At 49.6% G+C, this 24,756-nt stretch overlaps 1 protein-coding gene across 2 annotated transcripts; it reads right to left on the bottom strand.

Annotated features, from left to right (window-relative positions):
- Positions 1–435: 435 nt before the first annotated feature.
- ITM2C (integral membrane protein 2C) lies at positions 436–23,576 on the bottom strand. 2 transcript variants are annotated; one of them, XM_033068351.1, is made up of 6 exons: positions 23,426–23,576; positions 9,843–9,980; positions 8,108–8,296; positions 7,712–7,822; positions 4,042–4,192; positions 436–2,223 (listed from the first exon to the last, which is right to left on the bottom strand). In XM_033068351.1, the coding sequence occupies exons 1-6, from the start codon at positions 23,537–23,539 to the stop codon at positions 2,132–2,134; spliced, it is 795 nt and encodes a 264-aa protein (XP_032924242.1). In that variant the 5' UTR covers positions 23,540–23,576; the 3' UTR covers positions 436–2,131. The 2 variants fall into 2 exon arrangements, with proteins under 2 accessions (XP_032924242.1, XP_042635528.1); XM_042779594.1 differs by lacking the exon at positions 23,426–23,576 and adding an exon at positions 18,027–18,089.
- Between the last annotated feature and the right edge of the window lie 1,180 nt (positions 23,577–24,756).

Raw genomic sequence — 24,756 nt, 5'->3', positions numbered from 1 at the left:
GGACCCCCATTACTGTGTGTAGTGCGGAAAGGAAAAACCTCAAAGGCCAGCCCTGCAGAGCCAGCCAGAAGGTTTAGGTCACACTGGACACATTTCTGTGTAGAAATATAGCAGCTGGAGAAGCAAGGCTGAGCACAAAGATCCAATGCCCACCAGCCACCCAAGCAGCAGAGGTGATCTCTGCAACTTCCCCACACAGGCTGCCCTTGGGTGTCCCAGCAATGTGCAGGGACAGGGGAAGGGCTCTCCAGAGCCTGCAGGCATGGGCAGTTGTGTGGGTCAGCCACATCCCCACACAGCTCTCCTCTCCCCACTGCAGCATCCTCCCACTGCCCAGTTCCACCAGTCTGGACCCCTCCCACTGCTGCCTCCCATCAGGAACAGCTTTGGGGAGGGCATGTGCTTCCCATTCCAAACAAACACATACTTCTCATATCAGAGGTAAAAGACTTTATTATCCCATGGGTTTTTTTCTAAGAAGTAAGATTCCCACCAGACAAAATATACAAAGTATCTTATGTTTTCTTTCTAGACAAGTGCATTCTCATCCTATGGAACAGTGACGACATTAGTTGACCCCAAAGAACCAAGGTTTGTCCTTAAAGCTGCGGGATTGCACAGTTAGCACATCCAATGACCACTTAAATCATGCAGAACCAGAGGGGAGGGCAAGAGGCCTCTATGGTCCCTGAGTGCAGGCTCAGGCTTCTAGAAACACAGGGCTTAAATTTACCAGTTACTTCCATTAAGTGAACCAATTCTCTGACCCACTTCTTGTCATCCTCTTGGCAGTTAAAGGCTGGGGCTAGCAGCAAGTTATTGCTGGAAAACACAATGCTAGAAAAGTAAATACCCATCTGGCAGTGGGAAACTTTCCACACCAACCTGCAAGAAGTGCACATAATTCTTCATTATACATCAAGCTTACAGGAGAATGAAACCAAAACGTCCTCCTCTACTTGACAGAAATTAATGCTTATAGCTACGTTTATATAAAATAATAAATACTCAGACTCTAAGGACATACTAATTCCTATTGCATTACATGACCATCCTGAGATCCTGTTTTGTTTTCACATAATTAACTCATAGAATTAACACTCAAAAGTTTAAAATATATTAACTTTGCATTTTGGTTCTGCTGAGTTAATGATTGTACTTGCATTTACTTTATACTTCCTCTTCTAAAACAACAAGCTTATTTCAACAGATGGTGAACAAGCACAGATTTGCTGGAAACTAATTAACAAGAATGTGCCAAATTGAAACTCACCCCTTTCTTTCAAGCCAAAAAACTGCCTGCATTTTAAGAACCTAATTAGTTTTAACTACATTTATGGAATGGAGGGAAGAATATTTAATTACTCTGCAATTCTTCTGTCTGATGATCAATAGAAATGCAGTTTTGTTCAAACAATTTCTCTGCAGTATATTGATCAGCTGAATCTTGCCTTGTATCAGTACCTGTACTTTACTGGTGACTGCAGATAATGTGATACACAGCTGGATTACAGTGATTACTATCAAAACAGCTTTCACTGGAGGAGTTACACAAGAGCACACATTGTTAAAAGATTTGAAAAACCTGCTTCTTCACTTGCCAGTAACTACCAGCTCTGCTGCTGACACCACCTTCCCTCTGCTGAGCTCTCAAACTGCCCTGTCGTAGCCTCACGACTATTCCATTCCTAAGTGCACCTGGTTTAGGTCATTGCATCAGCACCAAAATGGAAATCCTCCTCCTGTACACACACCCTCTGTCCCAGTGCCACAGCAGCCTCAGAGCAAGATCCCAGCCTGGAATTGCTCAGCCAGGAAAAGAACACCTATTTCCAGCATTCCTATTCCTCAGCCCTCCCTTCTACTCAAACGTGCTCCCAAAAGATGTGTCTATCCTGTCGTGTGGAAGAAGCTGCATCTACCCCCAGTGATCTTTGAGCACTGTGTAAATTTAAGCCCAGCAAATGTCTTGGGTAGGTAGCAGGGAAGAAAAGGCCACAAAGGACCCCAGAGGTTAGAGCTGCACAAGCTGGGGGAGTATAAAAAGTAGCCAGATTACCATGTCTAAAGAGAGGGCTGAGAGCATGTGTGTGCAAGCAAAGCCAAGGAAGGTTACATCTGGAAAGTGGTTTCATGACTTCTGGCAGATAACAGTTTCGACCACAAAAGTGTTTTCAAAGTGACGAATACGATGACAGTTTGCAGCCTCACGTCGACTGATACCTAGAAGTGATTTAAAGAAAGGAGAGAGGTGAATCAACAAATTATAATCTGTAAGAACCAAAGGAAGGGGGGGGAAGGAAAGCAGATGAGATGAAACTTCTGAACACTGAAATGAGGGGACAACACAGCCCATATGGAAAGCAGCATTATCTATTTGGAAGAATTAATATCTTCTCTAGGATTTAGTCCTGCAGTAAGAGCTTCCATGGGCTGAAGGAGTCACCTGGAAACAGCTGGTTTCAGCTGACAGCATCTTAGTGTCATCTCAGGGACCAGAAAGCCTCAAGAAACCAGCAGAAGTCAAGGGCTGATACAGAACACAGCCCTGGATGCAGCAAGAAGTGTTTAAAATAGCACTTCCTCCCGGGCTGTTTGTATTCCTGTGTGCCTGATACTGCTGTGGCCCCAGCCTGGGCTAATGCTTCCCCTTGGGTCACACTTCCCCATGCCCTTCAAGTGCAGCTCCTCAGCTCTGGGCAGCTCTGCTGGTAGCTCCTCCCCCTTACAGCAAACCTGTGGTGCCCCAATGACAAGCAGCACTGCGCCAGGGCTCCATGGGAGCAACAACCAGTGTGTGCCAGCAGCTCCTCCATGTCAGCACAGCTACCACTGGGAAAGCACAACCAGCTACAGCCATGGGGACCTCTGCAGCCTGCAGCTTCCCCAGAGATCCAAACCCAACTGACTGCAGCTCCATGTTCCAGGTGAGCCCTTAAATATACCTTAAAAGCAAATTAAGACACATGTTGGTATTAAAGAGTATTTTGCAGCTATGTTACCATTTCAATATAAGGTACATATTGCTGATTTCCATGAAATCATTTTTACACAGTCCAATGTTCCCTCTTCACAACGTTTTTCCATACTATTAGGAACTTAATTAATTAAAAGTAATTTGCAGATCTAATCTGCTCTGAATAGCTGCCACTGAATCAGGTGCTTTCATTAGGGAAATTTTCCAAACAGCTCCCAACAGTACCGCTATTAGTTCAGCCCCAGGAGACCATGTGTAAATGAATTGCTGCCTCCTGCAACCATTTCTGCAAAGTTTCTATCAGGCTGATGGACGACACAAACACAGCAGTCAACACTCATTTGCAGCAGCATCCTGAAGTTGGGTTTCCATTAACTGGATGGGAAACACCTCAAGGGAAACTTCAGAGGGAAACTCTGCTCTGGCCATGAAGAGGCCAGTATGGCTGCACCAGCCACAGTGGGGCTCTGATGTGGAGTGAGGATAACGGGGCAGGGCTATGATGGGGGGTGAGAGGATGGGACAGGGCTGTGATGCAGGGTGAGAAAACGGGGCAGGGCTATGATGGGGGGTGAGAGGATGGGACAGGGCTGTGATGCAGGGTGAGAAAACGGGGCAGGGCTGTGATGGGGGGTGAGGAGAACGGGGCAGGGCTGTGATGGGGGGTGAGAGGATGGGACAGGGCTGTGATAGGGGGTGAGAGGATGGAACAGGGCTGTGATGGGGGGTGAGAGGATGGAACAGGGCTGTGATGGGGGGTGAGAAAACGGGGCAGGGCTGTGATGAGGGGTGAGAGGATGGGACAGGGCTGTGATGAGGGGTGAGAGGATGGAACAGGGCTGTGATGAGGGGTGAGAGGATGGAACACGGCTGTGATGGGGGGTGAGAGGATGGAACAGGGCTGTGATGGGGGGTGAGGAGGACGGGGCAGGGCTGTGATAGGGCCTGACAGGATGGGGCAGGGCTGTGATGGGGGATGAGGAGGATGGGGCAGGGCTGTGATGGGGGGTGAGGAAATGGGGCAGGGCTGTGATGGGGCTGACAGGACGGGGAAGGGCTCTCACGTCGGCGGGTGCTGCGCCGTCGCAGCCGGTACGTCTCCTTGCCGCTGCACAGGCGGTAGATGAAGGAGCCCAGCTGCTCCATGTCACTGACATGCTCCGTGGCGATCATCTCCTCCTGGATTATGTATGTCTGAGGCAGGTATGTCCCTTTCTGAAACGACAATTGCCACCAAAATAAGGCACAAATACTGCCACGGTCTCCTCCCTGAACACAACTGTTTCACACAGAACACCACGGACAACCAAACTGCAGAAAATTCTTTCACTGTTGAGGCTCAAGCTCCACTTACTGAGGCCAGTTAATATGCGTCCTTGTCCTTGCAGGCAACTGTCCCTTGCTACTGGCACAGTGTACACAAAACAGGTTAGATCCAAAAATAGAACTTTCATATAAGGGGTGAAGTCAATGTAGGATCAACCCTGTTATAAACTGCCCAAATTTCAGAGCAGGATATCCAAAACTGTAATTCTGGGAGTACAACAAACCCATCTGGAGAGAAATAAAAGCTTAACCAAAATTCCAGGAACTCCACTGAAATGTGCACTCTACATTTACTTCAAAAGGCAAAGCCAAAAACCACCAGCCCAGCTCAAATTCCAACATTCCCCCTCTCCTCTTTGGTCCATTCAGCACAGCCACAATGATGTCCTGCCCTTACTTCCCACAGGAATCGGGGCTTAAGAGGGGCCATGAGCGCCACATTCAGAGAAGAACTGAGCTCTCCACACACCTTCATTGCCCCAGGAACATGTGGGGCAGTGACATCCCTGCTGTTGAGGGATGTGAAGATCAGGGTGAGGTGTCATGGCAGAAAGCCACCAAGGGATGGAAAAAAATGGGGTTTCTACGTGCCCTCCACAAATGGAGGTCACAACTCCCCCTGCAGGAAAGAGCTCAGCCCAGCATTGGAGACTCTCTGCAAGCTCATTCCCAGGTGCTGGGGGCATCTTTCATGTTTGAACATCGCTGTAGAAACAAACAGCTGTGTAACAAGTGCAGCTTGGGTCGGGGGGGCACTTGAGAGTAGATGCTAACCAGATCATGAAGCAAAGAACCTCTGGTCCCTTTTTCTTAAGAAGAGTCAAGGAAATAAAAGACCCTGGGGCGAAGGTAAGCATAGTCAAGGTAAAAAGCAAGCAATAGCCGCACCATTTCAAATATCACCTCTTCCATTTCCCAGGACTGGTTATCTCCACAGAGACACAGCTGGAAACACACTACCTCAACTCAGTGCTGTGCTGCTGAGCTGGCACAGCCAGGTGGATCAATAAGGCTGTCCTCTAACGCTGCAGGATTAGACAATTAGTGCCAGTTTGTACTGCACTAACACAACAGTTCTGTGAGAAATTCCATTATTGATTCTCAGGGGGAAAAGGCAGGGGGGCCGTGAGATACGTGCAGTTCCTGGCAGGGCTTGTCATGGTGACAGCCAGGGCTGAGGCTCAGGATGTGCTGTATCTGTGGCCTGGAGAGAGGGCTCAGAGAGACGGATGTGAGCACATAAGGCAGTTCCTAAACTGTCTCAGATTGAAATAGCTGTGGCAGGTGAAGGGGAAATCACCACTTCTCCATCGTAGGACTGTGCAACAAGAACAATACCTTCAAGTCTCTGCCAAGAACTTTCAGCAAGCTAAAGCTCTGAGCATCTTGCATTCTGCAAGAGATGTGGATGGTCCATCATTTAACTGGGTCACCTCCAATGCCCTGCTGCTGCATGGGGGAGTATCCCTCCATCCTGTTATGTCAGACACTGATGCAGGCCTGGTCACTGAACTGTCACACCTGTACAGAATAAAGCCTGAAAGATGCAGGTGCAGGGCATGTGGCAGCCACTCTGCAAAGGGGCACCCTGGCCAGGAGGAAAGAGCAAAGGAGGTTCCCCAATTCCCTGTGCTGCCACAATCTGCTGGAGCAAACCACTGGTGTTAACTGCTGGACTGTGATTTGATTCTAGAAACAGAATTGCAGTCCCTGAAGAGCTCCAAAACAAAACTCTGCTGGTAATCAGTCTCATTCATTAGGGACTGAGTGCATTCAGAGATGCAGAAAAGGCAAAAGTCTCCAAGTGCAAGGATCAACAAAGCTCACCCAGCATCCAAAAGGCAGCACTTCTGAGCAGCAGGGCAAGTCATAAGGTCATAAAGATCCTCCCTGCAGGGGAGGAAGAAACCTAAGCTTTCTGCCTGGCCAGCAAGGCCATTCCCCTCACATGTGGCCATGAAGATCACAGGCACACAGCATCACAGCTAATTCAGCTGGGGAGGAACCCCAGGACTTTATCCCATCCAGTCTGGAAAACCTTCAAGAATTTCAAGGAGGCAGCACAACCTCCCTGGGCACCCTGTTCCACTGCTTCACTGTCCTCGTAGTGAAAAACTTTTCCTGAGCCCAAAACCAAGCCAACCACTTTAAAACAATGTCTCTAAGCCACAGGTTAAAGCATCCAGAGACAGATGGGACACTACTGGACATCTACCTCAGTAATTAGGAGGCTATTTAAACCCACACCTGCTTTGGGCTGTTTTAGCACAGAAGACCACCTCATTTGTATTGCTATCCCCTTTTTAAATTCAATGACAGTGCATCATTTTCACTGACCGTGAGTTTATATCTGTTATTTTAGCATGTGACCAACATTCCCAATCTCTCAATTGTTTTCTCTCAGCTTGTGTAATCCTGCCTTTTCCACTTCCCTCTGCCCCAGGGACTGGTCACCTGCCATGATCAGCAGCTGTGACAGGTCTGGAGTGAGCTGTAAGTAAATGTGTGTTGTACCCCAGCGGGGTTCCCAGCACATTTGCCAGACAGTCACAGTGCATGGAACTGCTAGGAAGCAAACTGGGAGTCTGTCAGGGATTGGAGACCAGGCATGTCTCCAGGCATAACTGCTTGTTTCTGAGCTCACACTGCAAAGTTCACCACACTGCATATAGCAGGAAGTGAGTCAAGGGAATTTAGGAAAGAGTAAGAATTAGATTGTCATTTTCCCCCCTTTCTTTTAAACAGACCCTCCCAGGAGTGATAAAGGACCCAGGCTCAGTGCCTTGATTTACCTGCAGAAGACTGAGACAGATATGTACCTTTTGCAGTCTGAAAAAGCCTTTGCTTTTTTCCCGCTGTGAAGATTAAATAGTATTCTATTTTAAGATGGCTGCTTTCAGCAGCACAGGCTTCTGAACTGAACAAAATCACTGGTACTAAACCCAATTAATGCTGGCTGTGAGCACAATTGCATGAGCCCAAGGCTGGTGCTGCAGCCCAGCAGGGAGGGCAGCAGAGATTCCCCCCAAAAAGGTGCATGCTGAAGGTCTGTTTCTCCCCAAGGGACACTGAGAGCTCTGTAATTGGCAAACCACAGCGCAAACCACAGGAGGGTGAAAGGAAGGAATTTCTTCTTTTTTCCCTTGATTCCAACAATCACTAAACACCAGAGAGAAGGAATCTGCTGCTTCCATGTGTCTCCCTGGTCAGGCTGATCACCATGCCAGCGTCACTGTGCTGTCTGCACAATCAGTATTTCAGGCAAACCTGCTGAAGCCTTCACTTGACATGAAGACTCAGAGCCAACACCTCCCCAGACACAGCAGTTTTGATTTCCCAGGAGCTGCCAGCTGGCACCCAGGAGCCAACTCAAGGAAAGCATGCAGAAAAGCAGGGCTGCAGCCGTACCTTCACGTTGACCAGCAGCTCCCACAGGTTGCGGGGAGGCATCACGATGGTGGTGTTGAGCTCGATGACGTAGCACTTGTCCAGTGTTATGTCATGATACGCTGTCAGACCCTGCGTGCCAAGCACAGAAATGACACAACTGAACCCTCTACAACAGCTGTGACTGTGAAAATGGGGGAAAGGGGGAATTCAGGGAAGACAGGACTCTGTGTTAAACAAACCTCCCTACCAAGCAAGTAGAAGAGCGGGTTGGAAAAACCCAAAGAGGGCCTTGGGCAGCAGGACTGCTCAGGAATAGAACCATGTGACAACAGTGATGGGGCTAGGCCATGAACACAGAGCTGGTGCACAGCTCAGCCCCATGCTGTGCCCCCAAAGGCCCCAGGAGCTCCTTACTCGCTGGAAATCGTGGATGATGTCCGCAGGGTCGCTCCCTCCAAACTGGGGCACTGGGACATTGATTTGCTCATAGTTCTCTTCAATGTAGATCTTGACATCTTCGTGCAGCTCCAGCTGCCCTTTGAAGGGCGAGTACAGCGAGTCTTCGTACAGGACACCGCAGTGGAACACGCTCTCACGGGGCAGCTGTGGGGACAGATCCAGGGAGAGGTACAACACACACACACCCCTAACAGCTACAGCAAACATGGGCAGGAAGGTACCCCTGCTGGCTAAAACATTCATCAGATGCTTGAAGATATTTCAAGATTAATCTTTTTACCAGAGAACATTCTCAGTGAACCTAGTGCAAACTATCCTTGTGAAATGATCACATCTCACTTCATGCTAGCCAGGTCCAAAGTGAACAAAGAATTTCCTGCCAGCTTTCATGAAGAGTAATTCAGAAAGGCAAAGTGACTGTCTGCAAGCTCTATATTTCCTCACCAGGCTATTCACATTCCCCCATAGCCATGGCTTCCAGTAACTGCATTTTTCTACCGGAGGCATAGAAGCTTGGGCTGAGCAGAGCATGATTTCCAGAAGTCCTTGTAAATTGGAGTGGCAAATGCAGCAAAACAAAGTGGATTCACCTCACAGCAAAACAGGAGTTGCTGCTCTCTGAGCAACCTGGAAGGTGTCCCTGCCAGGGCCTCCCTTAGGGCCAGGCTGCTTCTCCTAGGGAAGTGCCTCCACCAAAAGCCCTGTGACAGGTACCCTCACCTGGGACATGGCTGTGTGTGAGGGGGGAGCAGCCCTGGGGCTGTCAGAGCATTTCCAGATCAGGTGTAAATGAGAGTGGGTAATAAGGCACAGATGATTCTTGAAACAAAAACTGCAATTTAATTTGACAGCAAGGAAATCCATGGACAAAAGGAGTATATAAAAAGACTCTTCTGCTGAGTGGATAAGTGCTGGCTGCAGACATGAAGGCTCACTAATACTCATTCACTAATAGCCACTCCACAGCACAAGGAGCGCTCCGGTGCAAATCAATGCTCTGGGGTTTCTTGACTAAACACTCAGCAAGCCAGAGCTCAGCAGTTTCCTCAAAAAGCAGCTTTGCCCTGTCTCATTCCCTGTGTTCTGACCCTCTACTGTGCTGACAGCCCAGTGCCTTGGCCAGGCCAGGCTAAGCTTTGCAAAGACTACATGGAAGAAAAGGTGCTGAATTTAATGGAGGTTGAGGGCTCACTTTCTACATCATCTCTCACTTAGTTCTTATTTCTCTGCTTGCTTTATTAATAGCAGCACCTATTTTTGTCACACCTACAGAGTTTTTCTGTGCTAGAGCCTGCAAAATCTACTGCAAAAAGCTGTTCCCTTGCCTGTACCCCACCCTGTTCTCTCCAGGCTTGTTCTCCCCTCACAAGCCAGGCTTCTGGACTGCGGTACCCTGAACAGCAGTGATGTGGAATTTAAAAGGTACAACTGGCAGGATATTTGATGCAGTTAAAAAGAAAGCAAAACAAATCCATAAGAGAAGGAGAGGGTTTCTGGAAGGCCCTTCCTGGCATTGGGGATGGAGGTCAGCCTGAGCCTAGCACTTAGGAAAAGCCTCATCTGCAGTGTCCAGCAACCTGGGTCCTGAGTTACCACAGTGCAGGGCAACAAAAACTAGCAGCACCTCTCTCGAAGGTGGTTTGGCTTATGGGGCTGATAGAGCCAGAAGTGCTTCCCAAGCCACTCTTACCTGGGTGATGAAGAAGTACCTGTACACGTACATTGATGCAAAGACCAGCCCCAGCAGCAGCACAAGGAGGCCCATGGTCAGGTAGCACACCCCGCTGAGCGATGAGCGGCGGCCCTGCGCCGTGGGGACCGGCTCCTCCTGAGGGACAGAACCACAGCACTGTCAGCTGCTGCTCCAGGGCACCAGGAATCTGCTGTTCCATCCACAGGGTGCTCCAGGGCACCACCAACCTGCTGTTCTATCCATAGGGTGCTCCAGGGCACCAGGAATCTGCTGTTCCATCCACAGGGTACTCCAGGGCACCACCAACCTGCTGTTCTATCCTCAGGGTGCTCCAGGGCACCACCAACCTGCTGTTCTATCCACAGGGTGCTCCAGGGCACCAGGAATCTGCTGTTCCATCCACAGGGTGCTCCAGGGCACCAGGAATCTGCTGTTCCATCCACAGGGTGCTCCAGGGCACCAGGAATCTGCTGTTCCATCCACAGGGTGCTCCAGGGCACCAGGAATCTGTCATTCCATTCAAAGGGGTCATGCTGAGCAATGAACAGGGCAGGCACTGCCCTGCAAAGCTACTTCACACCTGGCAACAGTAAGACATTTCTTGTGCATTTTGCCTCCCTTACCCCAGATACATAAACTATATACATTATATACATACATATTTATATGTATTTTAAAAAATGTGTGTGTATGAACATACACAGACATGAATCATCAGCTTCCCACCAACTGTTCAGAACAAAGACAAGCTTTGTTTCAATGGAAAATAAAGACTGACCAAAAATAAAAAATAAAAGCAGGAACTAAGACTTCCTGGCTACTGAATGTAACAGAATTTTATGTATTTACAGTCATTTTTTAATTTTCTTGAAATGCTGCCACTCATGGCAGAATTTCCCAATGGAAATTTTTGTGATGAGAATTACTGGTCCCAGAGAGGTACCTCCTGGCCCTGCTGGGGTGAGCTGACACAAACAGATGTGCTGATCTCAACTGCATTTTCAAGCACATTGCAGCACAGCTCCCAGGAAAATGGACAGAGCATCAAAAGAAAACATACCTGTCCTTTTCAGAGTGCTGCCCAATCTATACAGACAACAGCCAGCTCACCTTGTCACAGCCCTGAAAACAGGGCAGTGCAAAGGCAGAGTTACCTCCTGGAGACAGGTCATCCCAACCTATGGTGCTCTTGTTTTTACTACCAAAATAATCCTTCAAAATGTTAAGCAGGACGATGTAAGGCCTTTCAGAAGAAGATGAAAGAAGGTGCTTCAGAGATGCCCCAGTTTCCACAGAGAAGAGCAGAAAGCTGCCCTCAGCTGAGCGGGCAGGCAGGGAGAGAGGCACCAGGGAGAGCTCTTGCAGATTAACTCCCTCTGTGCAGTTTGTGGTCTGATGTGTTTGACTAGACAGGCACTCTCTCCACAGCTACTTGGAGACTGCTACAAATGGGAGGAACAGACTGAAAAGCAAACATCAGTCTCTCATTTCTAAGGTTCCTCATCTCTTCAAGGAAGAGATGTTTCTCCAGAATAATGTAGCCAAGACTCACAGGGTGGTGTCAGTGCTGAAGGCCCAGTGGGAGAGGCCCCTGGGCCCCTGCCACCCTCTGGTGGCATCAGCCTAGCTCTACCCAGCCCAGCTGGCAGCAAACACCTCTTTCCCCTTCCCTGTCTTGGAGCAGCCCTTGTGAGAGCAGCAGCTCACTGCCAGGCTTGGCCAGGCTCCTGTCCCAGAGCAGGACACCCCAGCATCACTGAGGCATCCCTGGGGACCCTGTCAGGTGGGCATTCCCTGCTCCTGGCCCACACCTGAGCTCCACTGAGGTGCAGCAACAGGGGTAGAGCCAGGAGCCTGCAGCCCCTCTGCTACTGCTTCACTCCCAGCAACGGGGACTCCTGCACATACTGACTTTCCTATTCCTAGCCACATTCAGCCAATAATTGCCAAGGCCAAATTGCTTTGGGGGAAGCTACAATTCCAGCACATCTCCAGGAAAAATTAATCTACATTTATTTCTCCTTCATCCCAGCTGCTGGAAGACCCACAGCACCTCTGGTCACTGCCAGCTCCCTGCACTGAATGATCACTGTAATCAGTTTGCTGCTGCTCCTCTAGCAAATAAAGGGATGAGCAAGGTGAAAAATATCACATTTTTCCTCTCCTTCTGCAGACAATGGGCAGCAACTCTGACAAGCCACAAAGAACAGGAAAAAAGGAACAAAAAATCACATTACTAGAGGAAGTTTAAAGGCTTTCTGACATGAACCACTAGGACAAGAAAGTCATGCTGGATGTCAAGTGTTTCACAAAAACAGCTTTCCCCAGATACTTGTCATCACAGAAAGAGTGCAGATGGTGGGGGTGAAGAGGAAGGAGGAGATCTCCTGACACTGAAGCAAGGCTGAGAAAATGTTTAATGCTCTGCAAGTGAACCATATCCAAAAGGTGCCAGGTTGCTGTGGGGTTAATGCACTGCTGCTCCTATGGTGGGCTGCCAGTGCTGACTCCAGGGAGGGCTCAGAGAGAGCCTTCATGAGGACACAGCAACTCAAAGGGCAAAAAACCCCACTCCCACTGAAAGAACAACTGTGTTTGAAGAATGGTAGGGAGGGGAAATAAACCCTCAATGGTTTGCTACTTGCTAGGGCAGCTGTGTCTTCTTTGCATGACCAAAGACACTGTGAGACATCCCACCTCTCACTGCCAAAGATGAGTTCTGCTTCCAACAAAACATTTCTGGCTCTGGAAAAAATGCCCGAGCTTTGCCTTGTGGGAGAAACAAAGCAAAGCAGAGTTTTGCTCTGATAGAAGTTATTAAACAAACCCCCAAATTCTGATGGAGGATAGAAAAAAACCAACAGCAACCATTCTGATGGAGCAGCAATTTAGGCAGTGAGGTTAAAAATGCAGCCAGCTGGGCCAAAGGGAACAGTTAGCACAGTCCTGCAAAATAGTGCATAAAAATCACCTGGAAAAACCTGACTAAAAAGGTGTGTCTCCATCTCCCAGCCCAGCAGATAGAAAAGCCACTGTGAATAAACGACAATTTAAAAGCAGCCACATCAGTCTGCACCTCAGCTTGAGGCTGGAGCTGTCCCAGCACTGGGAGTGCTCGGCTGGAGCAGTGCACAGCCTGCTCTAACAGCTCTTCACCCAGGATAACCAACCTGCACCAGCCTGGAAACATCCAAGAAGCTTGTTCCACAGGCTGCTGCCCTGCTCGTGCCACCACACAGCTCCCTTCCCACAGGAGCCCCACTCCCTGCAGTAGACTTGTTTACAAAAAACAGGGTACTCTAAAAACCAGAAAATCTATCACAGTTGATTTCCATCTCTTCCTGACTAGGAATGCCTGGCTCCCCAGCAAGAGGAGAATCAAACTTGGCAGCAAGATTTTCCTGAAGAGCAGTTCATGCCTTCAAGATGTAAATTTCCAAAGGAGAAAAATCAAAATATTAACACATAAAAATGCTGTACATTCACCAGATGTTTAACAATATTCTAGAGACTTCATTAACCAGACACACAGCTTGCAACAATCCTATTGATTTTCTGCCCTTGGGGTTTTTTTGGCCAAGAGGAATGGGAAAGGTTGAGGTCAAAACCATCCCTGGGCAGAGGCAGGGACAGGTATTTCAGCTGAGTAAATAAGTTTTCCTCTTTTCACTGTTTTAAACACAATATTCCAAGAGCTGGACATATTTTACACAAAAATGAACATAAGGTCCTTCTTCCCCTCCCTGGGCTGAGCAGAGGACAAACATTCATTTGTTTCTCCATGAAAGAACAGAAGGATAAGCAACAGCAGTGGCAGAAGGGCAGCATGCCCACGGTCCAGGCACTACAGATGTGCAAGTGGGTGGGATGCAGACACATCCTCAGCTCTGCAGGGTATCCCAATGCCATCCATGCAGTGATTCCTTCTTTGCTCCATTTCCTTGGCAGTGCCACTTTGCTGACCCTTACAGAAAGAGGGGACAGCTCCTTTTCCAGTGGACAATTTCAGAAGAGGCCATGAGTAGAGTTCCTTATGCTCTGCAACCCAAGAGGAAGCTACAGCTCGCTCTTCCCCTGCATGGGCAGTGGGGGAAAAAGCACCCACCTGTCACAAAGAGAACCTGCACACCTTGGGGTTTTGCCTGGCATTGTTCTGCTAATCCTTCATTCCACTGGGAAGAGTCAGAGGCAGCTCCAGGCACAAGCCTGAGCTCCCAGACATGCTGACACTGCCCCAGTGTGCAGGCAAGATTGCTTTCAGACACTCAGCTCAGTGCCCAGCAGCAGACAGGATATTGGAATATAAAAAGGAATTCATTTCCTCAGATAAAACGGGCTCTTCACCAGGACTCAGTGCCCTGTTGGCTCATGTGGCCAGCACAGGAAGCAAATACCCAGATGGGATAGGATGGAGGCATGATACAGACCATGGGGTAGAGGAGGCTTGAAAATAGCCTGAGGGGTGGGGAAAAGTCCTAACTCAGTCTTTGTGGATTTTCTTTGGAATTTCAGGTCATGCTGAGGACATGATAGAAATGGCTGGTGTCCTGTTATCCCTAAGTAAAAGGTTAAGGAACAATTCTCCTACAAGGGGATGGTGGACAGAAGCCTGGCTGGGCACAATGTCTGGTCCAAGGTTTAGAAACCAAGGTCAAAGGCCACAGTGAGTCAGAGCAAGAAAACATCTCAGGCACCAGTGGCTGAGCCAACCCTCCCAACTTCACAGCACCCAGTCTTTGGACACAGCACTGGAGGAGCTTTTCACAAGAACTGTACCTGGCGAGATGCTGCCTTTGGGATCTCTCATTAATACAGAAGGTTATAAAAATAGAAAAGTGACATTATTGCTCCTTCATCACCCATGTCTTGCTGAAGATGATAGAAGTGAGAAAATTAAAGTTGTCGTGTCACATATTGCCTCAGCAGAGATGGGCTCAGCTCACAGCCCTTTTCTGCTTCTTCAGCTTTAGAAACTGCTCTGAGTCCTCCACAAATCCTTCTCCCTGCATTTCTGAAACACACGGGTTTGAAATCTTTCCTTTTAGGTGTAGCAGGGCCTGACAAAACAGGGGACAGAAATTGGCAAGTGTCTAAATATACACCCCCAACAGGAAAAGAAGCATGGGGTGACTAAAAATAGTAGATGTGATTTTGATGACTGACAAGTGAGGAGAGAAATGCAATGCAAAGGGATGCAGTTTGGAGAGCAGTGCCATCTGAAATATGTCATCGCTCCCTGGGACACTGTTAAAGGGAGCAGCAGCCTGAGCTCTCAATGTTTGATTCACTGACATAACTGCAGACACTGCCATGGCTTCCTCAAAGGATGTAGGCTCCAAACTTAAGAAACCCTCATCACAACAATCTAACTTACCTTGCTGTTCACTCATTCCTGGTAGCCAAAGGTCAACATGGACATCGGAAAAGAAAAAAAATCAGTTCAAGGTTGCTACCTCCAACACATCAAGTCCCATATTCACAGCAAAATCAGTCAGTGCTTTACAAAACACAAGGACTTGCAATAGTGGCACCTCCACAGACTTCAAGTGGAAAAACCCCACAGCTGATTGCTGACAAACTGCAGTGCTGCCTCTTACAGTAGGTGTAAGCTGGAAGGGAATGGCCTCTCCTCTGATGTGATGGCTTAGCTTTGAGTGTCCCCTCTTGGGAAAGTGACCCCCAGACCTGAATCAAGAGCCTGCTCTTTCTACACATGAAGCAAAGTCTTCTCATTCACCCCACCATGGCCAGCACCCTATTGGTGCCAGGTGCTGGGCACTGCTGGCACTTACTGCTGCTCCTCTGCCCCAGGAAAAGCACTGGAGAGTTCGTGGGATAAGCTGTGAGGTAAAGAAATCCAGAGCTGCCTCCCAAAGACAACCATGTCTGTACTCAGGAATAGCAACCAGGGGTGGAGAGCCCCCAGGGATGGGCAGAGTGAGCTGGGTGGGCAGGCAGGCTCCAGACTGGAGCACCTGCCAAGCTCTGCAGAGGGGAGGTGAGAGACTACACACAGGAAAAAGGCAGACAAAGGAGGGCAAGAAGAGAGAGAGGAACAGAGAAATAAAATATCACAGCAAAGGCATCCTGGCCTCCATCAAAGCACCCTGACACTCCAAAGAAGGCTCCTGTGCCACATGAACAAAAAGAGGGGAGAGGGAGAGGGAGAGGAAGAGAATGAGACTACCAGGTGAGCCCGTGGCAGAAGACTGCTGGAAGAACTGCCCTGGCTGAGAGGGAGCAAAGCTCTGCACTAGCAATGAGAGGCCTCTCAAGGAACCCACACGGGGAAGGAGGGTCCTTCCAGCCTGAAGGGCATTTCTGATGCTCTAGGTCAGAAAAGGAAACATGTGCATGCATAGACAGAGAGGAAAACACACACACATACACACACATATATATGGTGCACAGTTTCCAAGGCAACCAAAGCCCCTGCTCACAGTCCTTGAGCAGTGCCTGCACTGGCCACCTGACAGCATTTCCACAGGGAACACAACTGATGACTTTTGGACTCAAAGATGCCTGGAAGCAAAAAAAAAGAAACAAAACCCAAAAGCGAGCCTGTAATTAAGAGACTATCACAGCTGAAGGCAAAAAAGTTGCAATAAATGAATCTAATCACACCTTTGAGTGACACCACAACAAGTGACTAGCAACAAAGCCACCTGCCTCAGAAGTCACTTCACAGCACTGGAAATTAGAATATCAAAAACAACCACTGGCTAATTAAAACCCCCAGCTTTGTTGCTATATGACAAAGACAGCAGGATGTTAAAAATGCAGCCTAGCATGTGGGAGCTCTTAAGCACTCAGTGATCATATTTTCCTTCTCCCTCATCAGCAAGAGAGATATAAATCCCCCTCTTCTCTCCTTTTTTCATCCCTTTCTGGAACGGAGGGGCTGTTTCTCCTCCCTCTTTGTACAGGGGTGAGGAATTAATTTCCATATTTTTTTAAATTTTGTTTTTTTGGCAGAAGCACAACTTCCAGCTGGAATGATTCCAGCCTCCCTCTCCCTTTTCTCAAGAGTACAACCATTCAGAGCATTAGCAGAGCCAACAAAGCCCCTGGTAAAAACAAGGCTGTTCTTATCACGCTCACAGCTGAAGCCCCAAGCATCATGTTGAACAGAGAGGCAGGCAGAGAGAAAATAAACAGCTGTGACAAAGTGGCAAAAAAACATCCCAACCTGGGCATTTAACAGCCTGACTGCCAAAATACTGACTCTGATAAACAAAGCCTGATTTCCAGGCCGCTCACTGCAATGATGGGGAAAATCAGTCCTCGCCATGGAGCAGCTCCAACACCACAGCTAAAAGGCCAGAGCCTTTTAAAAAGCCAGAGCACCAGGGCAGACATCACCTGGGAGACAGAAGGAGCCAGCACAGCCATGGGCTATGGGTTGTTTAGGGTTTTTTTACAAACTCCCCAAAGTGGGAGGTGGTATTAAAAAAAAGGGAATTTTCCCCAGGAGAAGAAGGGAGGTTGAGCTGTGGCACTGGGTCTCACAACCCCTCTAGAGCCATGAAAGGCAAAAGGCAGCTCAAGCAAGAGCAAAACAGAGCAGCTGTTCTGGGAATGAGGGAAGCTCTTAACCTGAGAGGCTGGCCGATTTAAAGAGAGCCTTGACTCAAAGGTAAAGACATATGCAGGTGGGCAGACACCTGACTTCTTAAAAGACCTTTCACAAATACCAAAAATATTTCAGAACACAGTGAAACTGATGTAAGGAAATGCCAACAGTTTTCAGCACGGCTGGGAAGAAGCAAACCATGAGCCGCGGTGCCCACCAAAGTGCTGAGCTATCCCTCAGGACACACAGCCCTTTCCCCAGACTGCTCTACAACTGCTCCCATGTAAAACAAACCCACCTACCAACCCACGCCAATTGGCCCTGGGCACAAGCCAAGAGAGACAGAGGCTGATTTTACAAGAGGTGTGAAGGATTGCATGCTGCAGCAGCACATCCAAAAGCAGAAAATGTGGCAGGGAAAAGACACATCAAAAGGTTTCACACGATTTCACCTGAAGTTTTTCACCTCTAGTGATGCTAATGAAGCACCAGAGTAGAGCAACAGCTGGGCCCAGGACTCACCTGGACACTGCCACTGGGCTCTCACACTGCTTCTCCCATGTCTGGAGAGCTTTTGGGTGTATACAATTTAAAATCACAGCACCCACCTTGGAGCTTGCACTGTAAAAGCAGAGAGAGATGGTTAAATCAGCCATTCTGGATCTCACCAAAAGCAAGCCAAGCACTGCTGATCTGCCTATGGTCAGTGAAGCCACATTTCCCTCCTCACTCTTCCTCTAGATGTGACTAATTCCCAAAAAGCTGTAAGAAAGGACACAGCCATGCCCAAGATGCCCAAGAACACTGAAGGTCCTGCCTTCTGCTGGTTTTGAAGACAAGAGGGGCAGTCACAGCCAGAAACCTGTATTGCTCACTCTGAGCAGAAGGGAAGAGTCCAACACCTCCTGAAGGGCAAGTTCAATCACCCTCAAGGAACCAGACTTGAGGTTATAGCATTTCCTTCTTCCCTGGAAATCAGGACTTCTGCAGTGTCACACCATAAAATGAAGTCACTGCTCCCTTCTGGAACACTGACAGCTATTATCTCTTCTCCCAGCAACAGCACAGAAAAACTCTGACAGTCAATCCTACACTGGAAAATTCACCACAAAGAAAAGGTACCTAGTTTAACAACAGCAAGAGAGAGGAGGCAAATTTACCCTTCTCTTTGTTGTTCAAACTGACTTCAAAGGTGGCATCAAGGAAGACAACTCTGAAAAACAAGTGCAGAGAGATAAGTGAAAAAACCCAGCATCCTCACACTGTCCTCCCTCAAATGGTAACTCTGGCATTAAAAAACTCCCCAAACATTCCTAGCTTCTCACACATCACTTGGGAAGAAAATAAGCATCTACAAGTGAAAATGCCTTTTCCATCTCCTGTAAACCTTGTAATGAGCAAACATTTGGTAGCACAAAATCAGGAACTGCAGAGCAACACACAAGGACACCTCATCCTCCATCCCTCCAGACCTGGCTGCAGTACTCTGCTGGATGCAACTACCTTCTTCTGGGCTTCTGTCCCATACTTACTTTTGGTTCATTTGTACCCTTTGAAACTCTTCATTTTAAAGGTATTTCTTGGTTTTCTGTATTTTGCCAAAAAAGCTCCACCAAAACTGCTGTGCCCTAAATGAGTAAATGCAACAGTGGGTCCATGCAAAGCTGGGCTAGCTCCAGCTCTGCCCCAGCTTTGGGAGAACACACACCTCTAGACAGATATTTCCAGTTCCTGTCTCCAGCTCTTCAGTAAAAGACAGCTATATTTTTCAAAATTCGCTAGCATTTATAATGTATCTGCTTGGAATAGACAATCTCTGTCCTAATCCCTCTGCCAGTTTTAGCCAGATCCTTTGTCATGCTCAGCTGGAATATCAAATATTCATGTCTGGAGTCCAATAAGACACTGAAGTCTAGTATTTCACTAGAGCAGATCCTGCAAGGGTCCAGAGACATTTTTTTGTCCAATTCAGATCTTTTCCTCTGCTTCCAAGGTATGCCCAAACCACAGAAAGCCAAAATCAAATGACAGTGCTTCTCTTTAAGCTGACAGCTCCGTGCAGGCCACAAAAAGAAGTCGTCACTTCAGCCCATGTAGTTATAGGAGGGTTGGGCAAAGACCAAAAAGACCTTCTGTTACAGGAGGCTGCTTCTTCAAATTAGGATCTACCATAGTTAACTCCCTAAGCCTGAACGTGGTGAGAACCCCCGCAGCTCGAGAGCCTCCAGCCTGGACTCAAGCCTGCAAACATGTCAATGAGCACAATCAATCCACACTGCTGCCAGCGAGTTTTCCCTTCCTCTCTCTAAATTTACAGCTTGCTTTGTGAAAAAGCCTCTTTAAAAGACTCTTCCTCACATCCCTCACCATCTGTCTCCCACTTCACAACATTCTGCAAGGAAGTCACTCACAAAGCCCAACACTGCACAGGCACAGCAGTGTCCACAGGCTGCTGTGACTCTGCTTTACGTGCCCAAAGAGCCACTGCTCCTCCACCTGCCCCGTGAGCTGGAACCAGCTCTGGAGCATCACTGCTCAAGGTGCACCAAACTCCTGGGAGAGCCACAAGTGTGCTACCACCATGAAGCGCTGATCCTCTTGGGCTTGCTCAGGCAAATGCAAAGCATTCCCAGCTCACCATGGCCAGCTGAGCATCAGGAAAGGCAGGGGAGCAGGGACACAGCATCAGTCCCAGCAGTGAGGACACTACCTGCTTGCTTAAGAGCTCCACAGCCACAGCAGACCTGCTCCTCACTGGGGAGATGTGCAACCACAGGGAACAGAGCTTCTTGGGTACCAGAGGGGCTCTCAGGGAATGTGCTCCCCACAGGTTTCCAGCTTTGCCCTGCTGTTTCTGCCAAACAGGGCAACCCTGCTGGGTGTGGGAGCTGTGGCAACAAGGAGGAGGCTGGGGCAGCTCAGCCATCAGCCAAAAACTGAGGCACCCACCAGAGGTCCTGAGGTGCAGCTACAAAGAGACTACACAGACACAGAAGGGTTGGATGGATCCAGGGCCAGGTAGCAAGCAGCTCCTTGTGGGAAACTTCTCCACACAACCAGGAAGGGTGTGATCCAAAGAACTCTGAGTCTTGTCAAGACTTTGGGAATGCAGATGGGATGAAAGGCACAAAATCAAAGCCTGGTATTACTGCAACCAACCAAGAGCAAAATATCAGTCACAGCCTGCAGACACGACTGTGAGCACCCCAGAAAGCCCTCGCAGCTTCTGGGCCTGTCTCTGCCAAATAATGAGCAATTATTAGAGGGGTGCACAAGGGATCAAAAAAAACCCCAAAAAACCCAACCTACATTTTGACTAGAGAGTTCCAGCCATCAGCTCTACTTGGTTCCTGTGGGTTTCAGCACCCATCACAATCACAAGGAGTGTATTTCCCACAGCAGTTAAAGACACAGCCTATGTATTTATTTCCATTTCAGACTGCAAATACGGAGTTCAGTGAAAACTCACTGAAGACTACCTTGCATCTGAAAAAGTATTTGCCAATGGACACAATGGATTATTTTACCGGCTGCATAATCTCAAGCTGCCTTCTGCTCAAGGGTGCTATATCTCCACAGTTCCTACTAATGACAAGACTGTTTCCTCTATAAGCTCTTAAAGTCTTGAAGCAGCCTCAAAATTATGTGGATTTTCCTGACAGGAGTTTAAATTGCATATTCTTCCCGATTCAATCCAAGCTGTGCAGGGGAGAAACAAGGCTCAGAACATGCAAGCCTGCTGCCACGACTCCTCACCTACTACTTTTCAGGACACATTAGCATCAGAGACATCTTCCTGCCTGCCGCATCTTTGCGTTCACTGAGCACCTGCCAAAATTCACAGGCTGCGGAAGCCGCCGCTGAATCATTTCCCAGCTCTGGCTCCTATCACTGGGATTGAAGTTATGAGATCAAAGAGAGAAGGAATGCAGAGCATGTTGTTTGCATGTCACCAATGCCATTTTGCTCTGAGGCAACTAGAGAAAGACACACACGGACAGAAATTATTGGCAGTAGGAGCGGGCTATGGAAAGACCAACAATGCAAGTTGGGAGTTTTACAAAGGTAAAGGTCCAGCTAAGCCCAAGCACACCAAAGAATCCAGTGGCATAGTCTGAAAAACATCATCAGGAAGAGGCCACCTGATGTCAGTGGATGTGCTGCTCCCTGGACATCCTCACACTGCACAGACTCTGTAACCCACCCCTTTTTTCATGGGTCTCATGCCAATATTCATACATGTCTATCTGCTGGACTTAAGAGACTGTTGAAGAGCCTTTGTTCTAAATTCATGTTTTTAAGTTCCTATGTAGCTCACAAAGGTGGGCTTAAAAGAACACCACCATGCCTCCCAAGAGTCAGAGAAAGGCCCAAGGCAATGTAAAAAACCCAACATTTATTATTTGCTACCTAAGCCAATTTCATACATCTGGCAGCACCTGAATCAGAATAATTTTGATTGCTGGGATCTGGCAGCACTAATGATAGAAATAAGTTTCTGTTACTTCATTACTTTTTAAACTCCTTTTCTCCCAGTGCCCATGAGAAATAGATGGATCTGCTTGAACTCATGCAGGATCAACAGAAGAGCTGAGTTTCTGGCTGTGGAAAGGTGGTTTAATGGTGGGATGAACTGGAAGTCCAGTGTGATAGTCAGCTTCCAGGGCTGGACATCAGAGGCTGGAAGAAAACTAGCACTTTAGTCTGTAATTAGGAAATACAGTCAGAAAATCACCGAGGTCACAGTTGGCCACATTCCCCCAGGTCTCTGCAGAGCTCCTTGTGTGACATTAACAGATGCAACCATGACAGACTGAGCACAGCCAGACCCTGGTAGCACAGCCAGAGCTGTGAGCACATCGTGTGTGATGGGAGAGCTCATCATGGTGTGACTCCCTGAACTCTGCAGAACAGAGCAGTCTCCTGAAGCCCCTGCTGCAAAGCACTCCTCCAGGGCAATTCCCACTTGTTTGGTGAGGCACACAAGCAGGAACAGTCTGCACTGCTGCAGGAACTGAGCAAAACCACAGATCCCACATCGTTTTTTGAGTCTGAGAGATACTAGGGTTCAATAAATGATCAGACATGCACAGCCTAGGGATTTGTGAGGAATACAGAAACACCATTTAGGACTCCTCCTCTGAAATGGAAGTGCTGTAAGGAGGCAGCCTCGATTCCGTGGGTCAGGCCCAGCTCAGGACAACACCCTCACACTACACAGTGTGGAATTCGCCCAGCAGGTCCACTTGCAGGGCTGGCAAGTGGGGTTCTCCAGCACCAGAGACTTCAGAAACACCCAGCTCCTGCCAAACACAACAGTACCTGGTTCAGTGTCTGCACTTTAGAGGGGCACTGGCCGTGCCACCACTGGCAGGTGCCCAGCACTGCCCGACAGCACTGCCCACGGCTCACACAGTCCAGTAGCTCTGCCCCAGCCCCAGCCCATGTTCTGCATCTGCTGTTACTGTTCCAGTGCCTTCGTTCCCCCTGTACCTGAAGGAACCCCAACCCTGCAGGCATGAGCACTTGTTCCCCTCTCCTAACCATCACCTAAAGGCAACAGAGCAACTCCACATCACCGTGTCAACTCCCATCTGCAAAGCTTCCAGAGCCGTGTGCTCTTAGCCCCTTGCTTCTCATCTTGCTCCAGCATGATCTGTTTTCCGCCTCTTGCCCGTGCCAACCCGAAGCCTTCAGAGATGTTAGGATTTGAAATCCACCCATATACGACCAATCTGAAATTACATTCCCGCAGGCTAAACCACCCAAAGGGATGAGTTCTGCAGCCACTGTGTGCGCTGGACATTCACTCGGAGCCCAGGGACGGCTGCTCCGCCATGGTGCCGCTACCCTGCCCCATCCCCTCCCCACTTCCCTAAACTTCGGGTGCTGACCAGCCCCCGAAGCCGTCGGTGAACCGGACACTTCAGCCGGTGCCTGTCCAGCTGAAGCACCTCGCCACCCGTACCCCTCGGCCCCCCCCGCCCCTCGACCCCGCCCCACTCACGGCGCCCGGAGGCAGCAGCACGGCGCCCGCCACCCCATCGCCCCCCGCCGCCTTCTCCTTCTCCTTGTCCGGCTTGAGCGCCGCGGGCGGCTGCTGGACACCGATCTTCACCATGGCCCCGCTCCGCCGCCACCGCCGGCCCCGGCACCGCCCCGGGGAGGGGCCGCGCCGCGCCCGCCCTCAGCGCACCGAGCCCGCCAGGGGCACCGGGCGGGCACTGCGCCCCCAGAGCCCCCCCAGAGCCCCCTCGTGCCCTCCAAGAGCCCCCAGTCCCTCCAAGCCGCCCCCGGGCTCTCCGAGCCGCCCCGGTCCCTAAGAGCCGCCCCGAGCCCCAAGAGCCGCCCCAGTCCCTCAGAGCCGCCCCGACCCCTCAGAGTCGCCCCGACCCCTCAGAGCCGCCCCCAGCCCCTCAGAGCCGCCCCCAGTCCCTCAGAGCCGCCCCTGGCCCCTCAGAGTCACCCCGGCCCCTCAGAGCCGCCCCTACCCCTCAGAGCCGCCCCCGGGCTCTCCGATCCGCCCCGGCCCCTCAGAGCGGCCCCGGTCCCTCAGAGCCGCCCCTACCCCTCAGAGCCGTCCCCGGTCCCTCAGAGCCGCCCCGACCCCTCAGACCCGCCCCCGGCCCCTCAGAGCCGCCCCGGCCCTGGCTGCCCCCAGCACCCCCGGCAGCACCGTCCGGCCCCGCTCTGCCCGGCTGGGCTGCGGGACACGGAGTGGATGCAGAGGCACCCCCGGGATCTTGGGGTGCGGGCACGGTCAGTACTGCCCGTGGCACTGCTGACATCGGGTCAGCAAAGGGAAAAGCCAGAACTGAACAGCCCCCGAGCCTGAAGATGCATGAGGCTGCAGCAGATGTACACAGAGAGCAGGGTTACTCTGGGGAAAGCTGGGAGAACCCAGCCGCTCTTGCGTTGGAGGCCACAGAACAGAATCCGTGAACACAGAGCACTCAGGTGGCCTTTCCCCCAGGATCAGCTCTGGACGGCACCAGATGGATTACCTTCATCCTGGGGACAGTGACTCAGAAAATGCCCTGTCTGCCAGAAGCAGAGAGTGGCATGCATGAGAGAACTCGGGGGAGGGTTGGGTTGCTTTTGTGCCACCAGTGATGGCTGGGGAGCAGCAGGGAGCACAGCAAGGAGTAAAGAACACATGTTGACACTTTTGTTAAGTAACAAAACGGAAAAAAAAAAAACCAAAACCCTCTCTGCCAACTACAGGTAATAAGGAAAGTAGGAAATTGTCAGTGGATAAACACAGCACTAGCCTTACATTGATTTGGTCCACTTAAACATAGCATTTATTTATAATAAAGTTGTTATGAGCATTTTCTT

Source organism: Catharus ustulatus, chromosome 10, assembly GCF_009819885.2.
Source record: "Catharus ustulatus isolate bCatUst1 chromosome 10, bCatUst1.pri.v2, whole genome shotgun sequence".
NCBI classification, from domain to species: domain Eukaryota; kingdom Metazoa; phylum Chordata; class Aves; order Passeriformes; family Turdidae; genus Catharus; species Catharus ustulatus.
The sequence above is the reverse complement of the archived record's forward strand: the minus strand, read 5'-3'. Positions and strand labels throughout refer to the sequence as shown.